Source organism: Tachypleus tridentatus, chromosome 8 (genome assembly GCF_004210375.1).
Source record: "Tachypleus tridentatus isolate NWPU-2018 chromosome 8, ASM421037v1, whole genome shotgun sequence".
NCBI lineage: Eukaryota > Metazoa > Arthropoda > Merostomata > Xiphosura > Limulidae > Tachypleus > Tachypleus tridentatus.
This window is the reverse complement of record NC_134832.1, coordinates 42,369,603-42,382,416: the sequence shown is the minus strand read 5'-3', so window position 1 is coordinate 42,382,416 and position 12,814 is coordinate 42,369,603. Positions and strand designations below refer to the sequence as shown.

At 36.4% G+C, this 12,814-nt stretch overlaps 1 protein-coding gene across 2 annotated transcripts in view; it reads right to left on the bottom strand.

Moving 5' to 3' along the window:
• The window catches only part of LOC143222275 (histone lysine demethylase PHF8-like), a 91,367-nt gene extending 80,282 nt beyond the window's left edge, over positions 1 to 11,085 (bottom strand). For both annotated transcript variants that reach the window (XM_076448567.1, XM_076448568.1), the window contains exon 1: positions 10,960 to 11,085. In XM_076448567.1, the coding sequence (XP_076304682.1) occupies positions 10,960 to 11,057 (98 nt within the window). In that variant the 5' untranslated portion in view covers positions 11,058 to 11,085. The remainder of the gene's footprint in view (positions 1 to 10,959) is intronic.
• Positions 11,086 to 12,814: the final 1,729 nt, after the last annotated feature.

Below are 12,814 nucleotides of genomic sequence, written 5' to 3'. Positions count from 1 at the left end.
TAAAGAACTTCTGTAGCAGAATGGTAATGATCATAACCCGCCAGGAAGACTAACAGGTAAGTACCAGAACCACCATCAGTCACCTAAAGTTGGTCTGTCCAGTCCTGGTTCCGGATGATGTGCCACTATGGCAAATACCAAAGGGTAAAGTAATAAAAGTTTAAAAGACATGCAGCAAAATTGGAATAACAACTCGCCAGGACGACTAATGGGTAGTTCAAACAGATAGTTCAAACAGCAGCATTAGTCACCTGAAGTTGGCCTTTCCAGTCCTGGTGTCAAGTTATTTAATGTTCTGGCCATTTTACAATGTCAAATTGAACTAGAAAGATTGAGACTCTGAAAAGGGAACCACAATTAAAAATGTGTAATGAATAAATATCAAACACTTAAATGAGGTTAAAAAAATTTATGGCCATTAAAAAACTAAAAACTTTATCAAGGTGGACAGTGTCACCATCACCACTAACACTGTCCAATGTTACAGATATACCCTGGGAAAAAACATGTTTAAAATAGTGCCATCGTTGAGAATTGTAACGATGGCAAGAAAGTAAAATGTGGCTGATAGTGATTTGAGTGTTGCACAAACTACACACTGGTGCATCAGTTCCAGATAAAAGAAAATGATAAGTTAAAAATCTGTGACCAATGCGTAGTCTAATTAGAACAACTTCCGAACCTTACGAAAGCTAGATGGCCAAAGCTCAATAGAGGGTTTTATTTGAAAAAGCTTGTTGTCGCATTGCTCACTCCAAGTGGACTGCCAGCTGGCACGGAGCCAAGCCTTGAATACAAGACCATAGTCCATGTACGGAATAAGCACAGTGGTGATAGTGACGGAGCAGATAGATTTAGCTGCTGTTTCTGCAAGCTCATTCCAGCGAATACCAACATGGCCTGGTATCCAGAAAAACTGGATAGAAGTAGCAGTTAATGAGAAATGGGCCAGTCGATTCTGAATATCGGCGAAAACAGGGTGTGAGCCAACGTGTAGCAATTCCAGGGCCACTTTAGAACTAAGCGAGTCAGTACAAATAGTGCAGTTGGAGTACTGCTCAGTTTCAATATGATCCAGGGCAAGAGATATGGCATACAGTTCAGCAGTGAACACAGAAGCTGCAGAGGGGATTCTTCGTGCAACCACCAAACTGCAGCAAACCATAGCAGAGTCCACTAAATTACCTGATTTGGAACCATCTGTATAAATGGGAAAGGAATGATTGTTTGAAAGATGTTCATTAAATAAATGATGGTACTTCCAATCTGGAGTATCTGCCCATTTCAGATGACTGAAAGAAAGGTCACATTTGGGGGCTGTAATAAGCCATGGTGGGATGGGCTGACCTGTGTAATCTGCAATGTTATCCAAGGACAGACCCCAGTCATCCAATTGCGCCTGGATGCGAAGGCCAAACAGAGCAATGGCAGATCGTCTGTTCTGAAAAAGTACGGTCCACTGAGGAAGGAAAACACATCCTCAGGTGGGATGCTTTGGTAAGGAACGAAGTTTCGAAGAATATAGTAGAGATAGTTGCAAACGGCGAAGGTGCAAAGAAGGTTCATGAGATTCAACATATAAGCTTTGAACTGGAGAGGTGCGGAAAGCCCCAGTGCAGAGTCTTTGGTGATGAATGGGGTCTAGCAACTTTAAGGCTGAGGGTCTGGCAGAGCCATAGACCATTGATCCATAGTCGAGTTTTGATCAAATAAGAGCGATATACCTTTAACACAGAACATCGATCTGCTCCCAAACTGGTAGTAGAGAGGACACGGAGGATGTTCAGTGCTCTTGTGCATTTGATCTGCAGCTGCTTAATGTGTGGTATAAAGCTCAGCTTACGGTCAAAGATAAGCCCCAAAAACCTGGTCTCAGGAACCACTGGCAGCGAAACTTTACCGATATGAAGTTCAGGATTAAGGTGAATACCCAGTTGGCAGAAAAAAGTGCATGCAAACGGTTTTAGAGAGAGAGAAAATTAAAGCCGTTTGCCATACTCCACTTCAATACACAGTTGAGGGCAGTTTGTAGTTGCCGCTCAATATATGTCATGTTCGACGACTGACTTGAGATGTGAAAGTCGTCGACAAACAGCCCATTCGCAATAGTGAGAGGGAGTTGTTCAGTGATGGCATTTATCTTTATACTGAAAAGTGTGACACTCAAAACACAGTCCTGAGGGACCCCAAGTTCCTGTGCAAAAGAACGGGAAAGTGTCAAACCCACACGAACTTGGAATCTCCTGTCCATTAAAAAAATGTTAATAAACATGGGTAAATTGCCACGTAACCAATATGTACGGAAGTCTCGCAAAACGCCATACCTCCATGTTGTGTCATAAGCCTTCTCAATGTCAAAGAATATTGATATAAGATGTTGGCGTTTGAGAAAGGCTCCTCTGATTGATGTTTCAAGTCAAATTAGGTGGTCTGCAGTGGAGTGCTGTTGTCAGAATCCACACTGGGTGGGTGAGAGGAGGTTGTTTGATTCGAAGAACCAAACAAGACGAGCATTAACCATCCTTTCTAAGATCTTACAGAGACAGCTCGTCAAAGCAATTGGACGGTAGTTTGAAGGAATCTTGGGATCTTTCCCAGGTTTAGAGAAAGGTAAGATAATAGCCTGGCACCAGGCATCAGGAAAAACATTCTCCTGCCACATCCGGGTTAAAGACAATTAGAAGGACATCAAGAGAAGCAGGAGATAGATGGTGCAGCATGTCATAGTGTACATCATCAGATCCAACAGATGTACTGCCAGACCAATGAAGGGCTATATTCAGTTCCACCAGTGTAAAGGGACAATTACAGTCAAAGAGACAGTCAGTTTGAAAGAAAAGAGGTGAATGCTCTGCCCAACTCTTGATGGCCAAGAAGGTGGAGGAACAAGCAGAAGTGCTAGATACCCGGCAAAATCTTTCACCTAGAGTATCAGCGATGCTCCGGACATCAGCCACCTCCTGACCATAAGAGAGTGAGATTGAGAGGGGGACAGAATTGTGGTGCCCACTGACCTTTCAAATCCTGTCCCATATGACCTTGGAACTGGTGGTAGAAGATATGCTAGTTGTGAACTTAATCCAAGATTCCTTCTGGCTTTGACGTCTTACCCACCTAGCATGTGCAATGGCCCGTTGGAAAGCGATGTGGTTCAAAAGTGTGGGATATCTAAGAAATGTATCCCAGGCCCGTATCTGAGCCTTCCGTGCTAAGGGGCAAGCAAAATTCCACCACGGAGGAGGATATCATGAAAAACATGTCAAGGTTTTAGGAATACACTGAGAAGCTGCTTGTATAATACAGCCAGTTACCGCTGCCACACAGTCGTCTATTGATGGCTGATTCACAATGGCAAGATCAAGTTTTGCGAGAGCAGTGAAAGTGGACCAGTCTGCCTGATCCAGCTTCCACTGCGGCACGTGGGTAGGGTGGCATTGACAACAGCCAGTCTCTCTCAAAAGTATAGGAAAATGATCACTGCCTAGTGGATAATTGTCAACCCTCCATGAAAAATGGGAGAATAATGAAGGGGAGCAAACTGAGAGATCAATAGCAGAAAAGGACTGACTAGGTGCATGAAAATAAGTGGAAGAACCAGTATTGAAAAGAGAAAGATTGTGATCAGAGAGCATATGCTCTACAGAGCGATCCCTCCCAACAATAACAGCACTTCCCAGAGGGAAGGATGTACATTAAAGTCCCCCAGGAGGAGAAAGGGAGATGGCAACTGTTCAACAAGAGCATCTAGGTCTGATTGATCATATGTTTCTCCAGGGGACAGGTAGAGAGAACAAACAGTGATGGTATGACCCAAGGAAACACTGATAGCTACGGCCTCCAAGGGTGTGTTGAGTGACAAGGACAGGGTGGGCACATGCTAATCAACCAATAGTGCCACCCCTCCATGTACTCATCCATCACACAGCCTGTCATTTTTGTACAGAGAAAACTGCCGAATGGTGACTGTATCAGCAGGTTTTAGAAATGTTTCTTGTAAGGAAAGACATACAGGATGGTAGGATGCAATCAGTGTTTTGATATAATCCAGATTAGAACGTAAACCTTGACAGTTCCATTGTATCAAGGTGGCCATTTTTAATGACGGGTAGGAGAACCCTTATGTTTACGACCACGTCTTTTTCCTTACTGTCCTTATTCGGAGGAGGTCTATCGACCTCCATGGATCCTGCCCTGGGTCAATTGGGCAGGTCTTTGTTATTGGAAGGGGATTCCAGTGACTGAGGATGCAAATGAACGATTGTTTTGCCTCTTGGGATGGGAGAAAAAGATGTATCAGAAGAAATGTCTGTATTTGAAACTGAAGGATGTGGATCTTGAGGTTTGTTGGAATGTATGGGAGGAACAGAGATGGATGTGGAAGTCAATTCATCAACCTTTTTAACCATGGAGGTCAAAAGGCTTTTCATATGTTTTAAAAACGATTCTCTTGGAGGCACAGAGAGATCTGTCTGTACTCCCACTGTAGTTGTGGAACGAAGTGCAGCAGCATATGTCCAAGATGGAGTGGTGGGCAGCAATTTCTGTGCCTCAGGATAACTAATGTTATGAGTCGTTTTCAAACGCTGCACATCTTTTTTCTCCAACCATTTTGGGCAAGAATGAAAGTAGGAAGGGTGAGAACCATTGCAGTTGACGCAATGTGGGTCCATGTCACATTCATAGGCATCTAGGTCCTTGCCACCACAACTAGCACATGTCAAGGAACCACGACAGGACGTCTTTGAGTGGCCGTTCCTCTGACACTGGAAACATCGGAGAGGGTTTGAAATGTATGGCCGAACCCTGCAAATTAGATAACCTCCCTCGATGGTGGCAGGTGCACGTGATGATGTAAATGTCAAAACGAGGGTATTTGTTGGCAGTGTAACTCCATCTTTGCGAGTGGAGATGTGCCTCAATGCAGAAACTCCTTGAGTGGAGAGACAAGCGAGAATCTCTGACTCAGGAACGTTCTTCAAATCCCTTTCAACAATAACTCCTTGTGATGAATTCAAGGTAGCATGAGGGGTAACCTCAATATGTATATCCCCAATTGCCGTTGAAGGAGTTCACTGTGGTGGGTTGTGGATGTTTCAACTAATGTCTCCAGATCGAAGCTTCTTCACTAACTTTGGAGAGCCAGCAAGACCCTCTAGTCCCTTCTGAATAAAAAAGGGGGACATTTGCCCTAAAAGTTTTTCTGAAAGAGAATGTAATATAAGAAAATGAGGTATGTGTGTTACAGATGTTGAAGATTGCTGCTCAAAGGCTTCGAGACATGGTCATTTACCTGTTTACTGTTTTTTCACTATTTTATTTTAATGTTTTGTTGGAAGATCCATAGGAAAAAAGGAAAATTTCAGTACCCACTGACCCCACCCACCATGGAGCCCTACAAAGGGACGTACTACAGTGTCATGCAAGGACACTGCAGCAGCGCCAGAGTTTCGTGAGCACTATACCCAAACACCAGCATCAGACACAATGTTCACAACACCCATTGAGAACTTCCAACACTGGTACTTGGTTGACTCTATCCCAAGTGGAACAGCCAATTGACCCAAAGGGGGCCACCCAAAGGCTGCCCGTCTACAGGAAATCAAGGCCAAAGTGGTGTGTTTGGCTTGGACCCCTCAACCACCAGGATCCTCTCCTCCCCTTCACGGGTCGCCACGCACGGTAAAGACATGGGTGGATGTTTAGATCCTAGAGGAGGTAAATTAAAAGAGCAGAACCTTCTCTGTAAGGTCCCCTCACCACGTACAGGAATCCACACCGAGGGGATCAACAACAAACAACCATAAACCCTTACACTGCTGCATACTATATATTCTCAAAATCAGCAAAAAAAACAAACAATAACCAACATTTGAAAAAACTTTATCAAAAAACCAGGTACAAAAGTAAAGTCCATACTATGTAAAATCTACAATGACAAACTCAACACCAACATTATTTATAAAATACAAGGTAACAACTGACACAACTTCTATATTGAAGAAACAAACAGAAAAATGGAAACCAGATTCAATGAGCACAAAAACATATACTTTCACACATTTTTGAGCAGTGCAAATGAAATAAACACAACAAAACCATAGAAAACACTCACATATTAAGTAGGGAAAGAAATATAAACAAATTCAAAATCAAAAAGGCCCTACAACTAAAACCAAAACTGAATTAATATAAAGGAACACCTTTACACCTATACTAATTAATAACCAAACACCTAACTGTAACATCCCCTATAATCCTGGTACACATTTACACTCTTGTTCCTAAGATGCTCGGCAATTAGTTGCAAACACTGTTTATTAAACCAAAAATAACCTAAGAGGGTCAAAACATTATTCTGTACTTTACTTTAATTGAAGTTTTAACACCCATACCAGTAGTCTTGAGAATACATTTTTACTTCAAGTGGGTTTCTCATCATCATGGATATATCAACTCTTGTTTGATGGTTTTCAGCAAATTCGTGAGGTACCCAGTTATCTAGCTTTTTCACCTTACCAATTGCTTCAAGATGTTGGGAAACTGTTGAATAATGAACATTAAAGTTTGTTGGCAAGTTCTCTCACGGTTTGGCAGATAATGGATTCAACTAAAGCCTTCAATTCTTCCTCAATACACCTTCTGATATAGGATCAGTATAATATACACAAGTTTGTCTACACACCTGCACACATTAAGTATTTGCATGGTAACTCTGGATACAGCATGTGCATCTTCACAAACTTTGGAAGACTTTTAAAAAGATTAAGCACTTTGTATACAAAAAATCACTTTTTTAATGAAATATTTGTTTGTGAAAATAGAGTATGTTTTATTACTAGTCTGAGTGCAAAGCAATTTCATGTTATGATTAAAAACTATTCTTAGTCCCAAACATCTCAAATATTATTTGTGTAATCTCTAAAACCTCCTAAATACATTTCAAACATTTATTTTCAGTAAGACTTTACATTTTGTTATTTTCTAAACCCTAACTATGTGAGGTCTGTTACTTAACCAACCTTCAAACAACCATAAAAAATTAGGAAATAAATATAAATTGTTTTTTGTGCTAGAATGATTACATATTATAACATGAAAATAGAAATGTTTAGCCTAAGTTGCTATATATTTACATACATAATTTATTACTTTTTATTATACTGACCTTCCAGTCATGTCTAGCTAACATTAAATAACTTGCATTGGTACAGAACACATGCTCTCACCTTCGTATCCAGTAACAGAAAACTGACCTTTAGTCTTCCCTGTCTTGGCTGTGTTTTAGTGGACTAGTATCTTGTAACATACAATCAGATTTCAATTATGATACATTATATACATATATAGATTATAATTATTTAGAAAATAAATTAAACTTAATTTTCTTAAAACACAGAACAATAAATCAAGAAAGAAAGAAAACAATTACCTCTTCCCACTAGCTACGACCTTTGTACTTGGTTGTTGCTGGACAAGTTGCTAGGTTTTTAAAATTTTGCATGTGGAGGATATCAAACAAAAAATATTTTAGGTTTTGTATTTACACTTGAATAACCAAACAAATCATAAATAACTACACTGATATTATAGAATTACACTATGATTTATTTATATTTTATAAAATATGAAACATTGAGCAGACTAAAGACACAACCTACCTCATTGAAATCTTGGATTGAAAGAATATGGAAGCCTTTTCAAATATTAAAATGGAAATGAAAATCACTCCGAGGACATTCTAAGCTGTTGATTGGTTATTCACATGTCATATACTGTAGTAATAGTAAGAATATATAAGGGACAATTTCAAAAATTTAAAAGAAATGAACAGGATCACTGTGTTTGACTTAGTATACATAACCCATATCTCAGCAAATAAGAAAGATGTGAGGTTCTTGTTTTGTATTCTATCTTGTCAATATTAGTAATTTGAGTTACTAATTTGTATGAAACTACAGACTTGGTATTTTGATATCACAAACATCTAATTTTAAATTGTGCTGCATTCAACACACCACGTGACTCACTAAAATCTATATTTACGTGTTCTTTTATTATTTGCTTTTGAATTAAGAAATCAATTCATATATAATATTAAAGTTTGAATTATAATCTACAATTTGATTCCAAACTTTACATAAATTTGCAAAATAGGAGTTCAATAAGCTTTTGAATACAAGTCAACAAACACAATGACATGGCCTTTGGCCTGTGACCCATTGCAAAAGGGTTAACGTCTGTTTGAGGCTAGCCCTGAGGCTTGTTTTGATAGCTTGTGTCACCAGAGTAAAATCTTCTAAACCAAAGCTGTCCTGTACACTCATTAGCTGTGCCATCACCAAATGCATATATCATATTATGAGCTGCTGTCGCCATACTGTGACAAGCTTGAGCTCGAACAAAAAAATTACATTGATATCAATTTTATTCATCATGAGAAAAATTAATAGAGAGTTTCTGAAATAAGGAAAATAAAGTAAGTTTGAAATGAATGAGACAATATCATATATTATTCTGACAAATTTACGATGATGCTTCTCTTTCAGCCAATAAAACTGAGTTTCAAGTTAGCACATCAAAACCCGACATTTCTTATGCAACAGCCCTATACAGTATCATTTATTCCAAACCAATAATTTATTTATTTTAATAAACTTTACTATCATTCAGAAAAACTGGCAAACCAGTAAGCTAGTCCTATTGTTCATGGAGGAGGTCAAGCAACCATAGAGTTAATGGGAGAAAACTACATTAGTAAATATAAGAATAACTAACTAAAACACAAGAACATCAGCTGTATTCTAATAGAAATCTGTCCACATTTTATAGATATGCATATGCTCCAACATAAGTGTGAAAAACTTTGAAAATTTAATGTAAATGTGGAATGTTTACCAATATAGATTATATAGAAAAGAAACATTTGGTATGTGAAACATACCAGAATATTAGTTGTTTTTTTTACAACTAAAAGCAAATTGGTTGAACTGTTTTCCACTGTTTCATAAATGTTCCACATTTATCATTACACGGATACTTCACAAAAAGATATTCTTTTGGATATAAGCACATATTAATTACTTTTCTTATACTCCATTTATTTTAATTCTTTCATGCATATACCAACAACTATCAATTAGTTAATACACTAAAAGATCACAAAGGTAGATTAAATTACAATGTGTAAAATTCATAGATAGTATTGGGCTAAATTTAATATTGTTATCAACTTCACAGCAGAAATGTTTTTTGTTTCATTTCAGCAATTAAAACTTCAACTTTTCAATCCATATGAGCAAGATATCTTCATATACTGTATGAATTCACAATTACAAATTCAAAATGTAATGGTTATTGTTGAAGATGAGCTTTGAATTCATAACTGTTCACAATCATACATGGTCTGAAGCTGGTCCATTCCTATGGGATGAAATATCACAGTTTTAAGTACTTAAAACTTTGATGTTGTAAAGTGAATCACAAAATTAAATTTAACCATCCAGCAGGGTCCTCATATCTTAGTACTCACAGATTAATCAGACAATCAATAAAAAATTAATCATTACGTGTACCACAATGGTGTACACCTCTGATTCAAAAAAAAATCAAATGTAAAATATTGTTTACAACATTTAGGAAAACCAAAGAAATAAGTAAAACTAGCAGACAACACAACTTTTCTGTTGAAAGTTCTTTACAAAACAAGAATTTTTCAAACTGAAAAAAACATTTGCCGCTTCAATCACAAAGAATGTTTTGATATAACTAAACATTTGGCTTTTGACCATTTACCAAAAACTGATAAAGCTCAAAAGATTTTTAATCTTAAGGTAAAAAACTTTCTTGCTCTTGTACAAACTTAAAAGATGAATCATTACTTTTCCATACAAAATACTAAGTACATTGCAAAAAACAAAAGACAAATCCAATTATGTGTAACATTTTTCCAAATAAATTATGCTTTATTTCTCCCTCTGTCTATTGTTATATATGTATATAATGTTTGAAAAATTTAAAGTTCCACCTGTGGTGCACTTTTTGGCAATCTTTAAACTGTAAACAGCAGTGAAGCATAACACAGTCCACAAAAACTCAAGAATAGACATTTTTATCATATTATTTTGTTGTTAATAAATAATGCATTTCTTAACTGATACAATGTATTGCATATTTCTATACCATATCAATGTACATTTTTCTTCTCATATTTGTGTACAAATATTTTTTTTATAACACAATAATAAATGCAGTCTACTACATATGCATGTTTCTGTTGACATTATGAAACAACTTTTATGAACCAAACTGTTTTTTGTATCTTTTTTAACTCATATCCTTGCTCCTTTGAACTTTATTTTGGATCTGTTTTTATGTTTTTACCAACCCAAAGCAATAACCAACTTGCTTATAATTGTTCTGTACTATCTATATCTTACCTGCACCTCGCAATAACTATATACATATTAATATGTATTTTCTGAAGAATATCTATCAAAATCTTTTAACTTATTTATTTTTATTGCATTCAAGCGTCTTGTCTAATACAGTAATAAAACAAAAATTGTATATTTATTATACTGTAAGTATTACTATGTATGTAGGCTCTATTGTTACAAAGCCAAAAAACTGAGTACACACAGTTCACAAAAACAATCTAAAATTAAAGAACATTTAAGTTTTAGAAAAGTAAAGCCATATACTGATTTGTACTAAGTTAAGTTGTGTTTTAAAGTTAAAGTGATGAAAAACAATGAAATTCAAAACCATTACCTGACTTAAGTGAAGTTATGATGCAAAGAAACTTAGAAAGCCTGGTTAAATTGTCGAAGTAAACTAATACTAATTATAAATTATACTTGATAAATCTGGTCTTGTTTAAAGGATAATTTCTCTTCTTCACTACGTAAAATGTTAAAGAAATATTTACAAAAAAGTAGACATAACACTACATATACTTACCTCCCGTGAAACCAATCTCTACAAACATCACATTGTATCATAAAACCCGTGTCTTCATTGACTTGTCCACATACACAATACCCTCTGTTTGAAGCCATTTTAGTTTGTGCCTCGAAATATAAAATACGCTAGATGACGCTTTAAGGTAAAAAGTGAAATTATTGGAGCTGAAAAAATATTTTATTGTGGATATGTTATAATCATATCATCAATTTAAGATATGAGAGCAACTTTTCAAGACATGAATAAAAACAGTAATTTAAGTTTCATAATCTTGTTTTTATGCTTTAGTTTGATGGATCTGAGTATAAAGGTTAATAATTACTTCCGTACAATTATATTACATTCACTTTAGCACGAAAGATACCTTAGAAAATATTCAGTAAAAACCAGTAGGAACTGTAGAATTGCTCTTTCAAGAATATCGTTGACAAACATTCACTGTAATTACTTGTCATTGCCCCAAATATTATTATTAAATTCCAAGAAACGCCTTTTTAAATATGCATATATAATATAAATATTTTCCACCTTTTTGTAATATATAATGGATATTTTTTATGAATGTTACATCTAACATTTAAAAAAAATTAGCCTAAAATGTTGAGGTCAAATCAACGTACAATCTGTTATGACATTCATGGATAAAAGTTTACCATTTATGCGATCTATTGTTACTTAGGTATTTGTAGCACTTCATTTTAAATCAGATTACTTCTATGATTCTACCAGGAGGTCCAAACAACACCTCTCGCACGTTAGAATGGTGACTTACTAACTCAGGTAAAACTCTAATACCTTGGTACAGAGGCGTCGCTAGATGCTTAAAAGATTGGGAGCTAGGGCCCATAGGCACAAGAATTTTCATCGTTTCGGTATGATATCGATCATTTTTTTCAAAACACCACCGAGAGATTCGGACAATGTCATGCAGAATCATGGCACTAGTCCCGTGTACCAGTGCCTAACGACGTCTCTGCTACAAAGCTTGCTAGTTAGGTTTATCAATTAATCAAAACTAGTCAAGCAACTAGTCAACACTACCCACCACCAACTCTTAGATTCTTGTCAAACAGAATTGTGTTTGTTTGTTTTTGAATTTCGCACAAAGCTACTCGAGAGCTATCTGTGCTAGCCGTCCCTAATTTAGCAGTGTAAGACTAGAGGGAAGGCAGCTAGTTATCACCACCCACCGCCAATTCTTGAGCTACTCTTTTACCAACGAATAGAGGGATTGACCGTCACATTATAACGGGATAAAGAATTGCCTATTCACAATTTGAAATCGATGAAAAATATATATGTAAAAACAGCTCGTTTGGGTTGAGAAATGTTTTTACGTAGAGAAGCGAACAACGTATCGACCTTCTTCCGTCATCGTAAGGTTCACACATATATATATTTCTCTACAAGTGGGTTTTCTCGACATCACTGATTATTGAAGTCGATGGGTTCTAGTCAGGTACCTGGTTCGCATAATTGGAAATACGGAACAACTCATATATAAGTGTGCAAAAACAATTTTCTTTTTTTATTGATACCTCATGTTATGAATACTAAGCATAATATCTTTTTATCAAGAACTCGTTCAGTGCAAAGAGTAAGAATAAAAAGCGAAGTAATTAATGTTGGGTTTTATGAACGAAAAATGAGAGTTAATTGTATTTATTGCATTTTATAGTTCTTAGTATATAGACAAAACTAATATTAGATCAAGTGGTTAATCTGTCATTATTATCTCCAGCTTGAAATCTATTCTATGGAACATTGAAAAGTCTAGAATCCTAGTAATTAACCAATTAACAACATCGTGTATATTATTATTGGTCCCTTAAAATTACACTGGACTTACAAA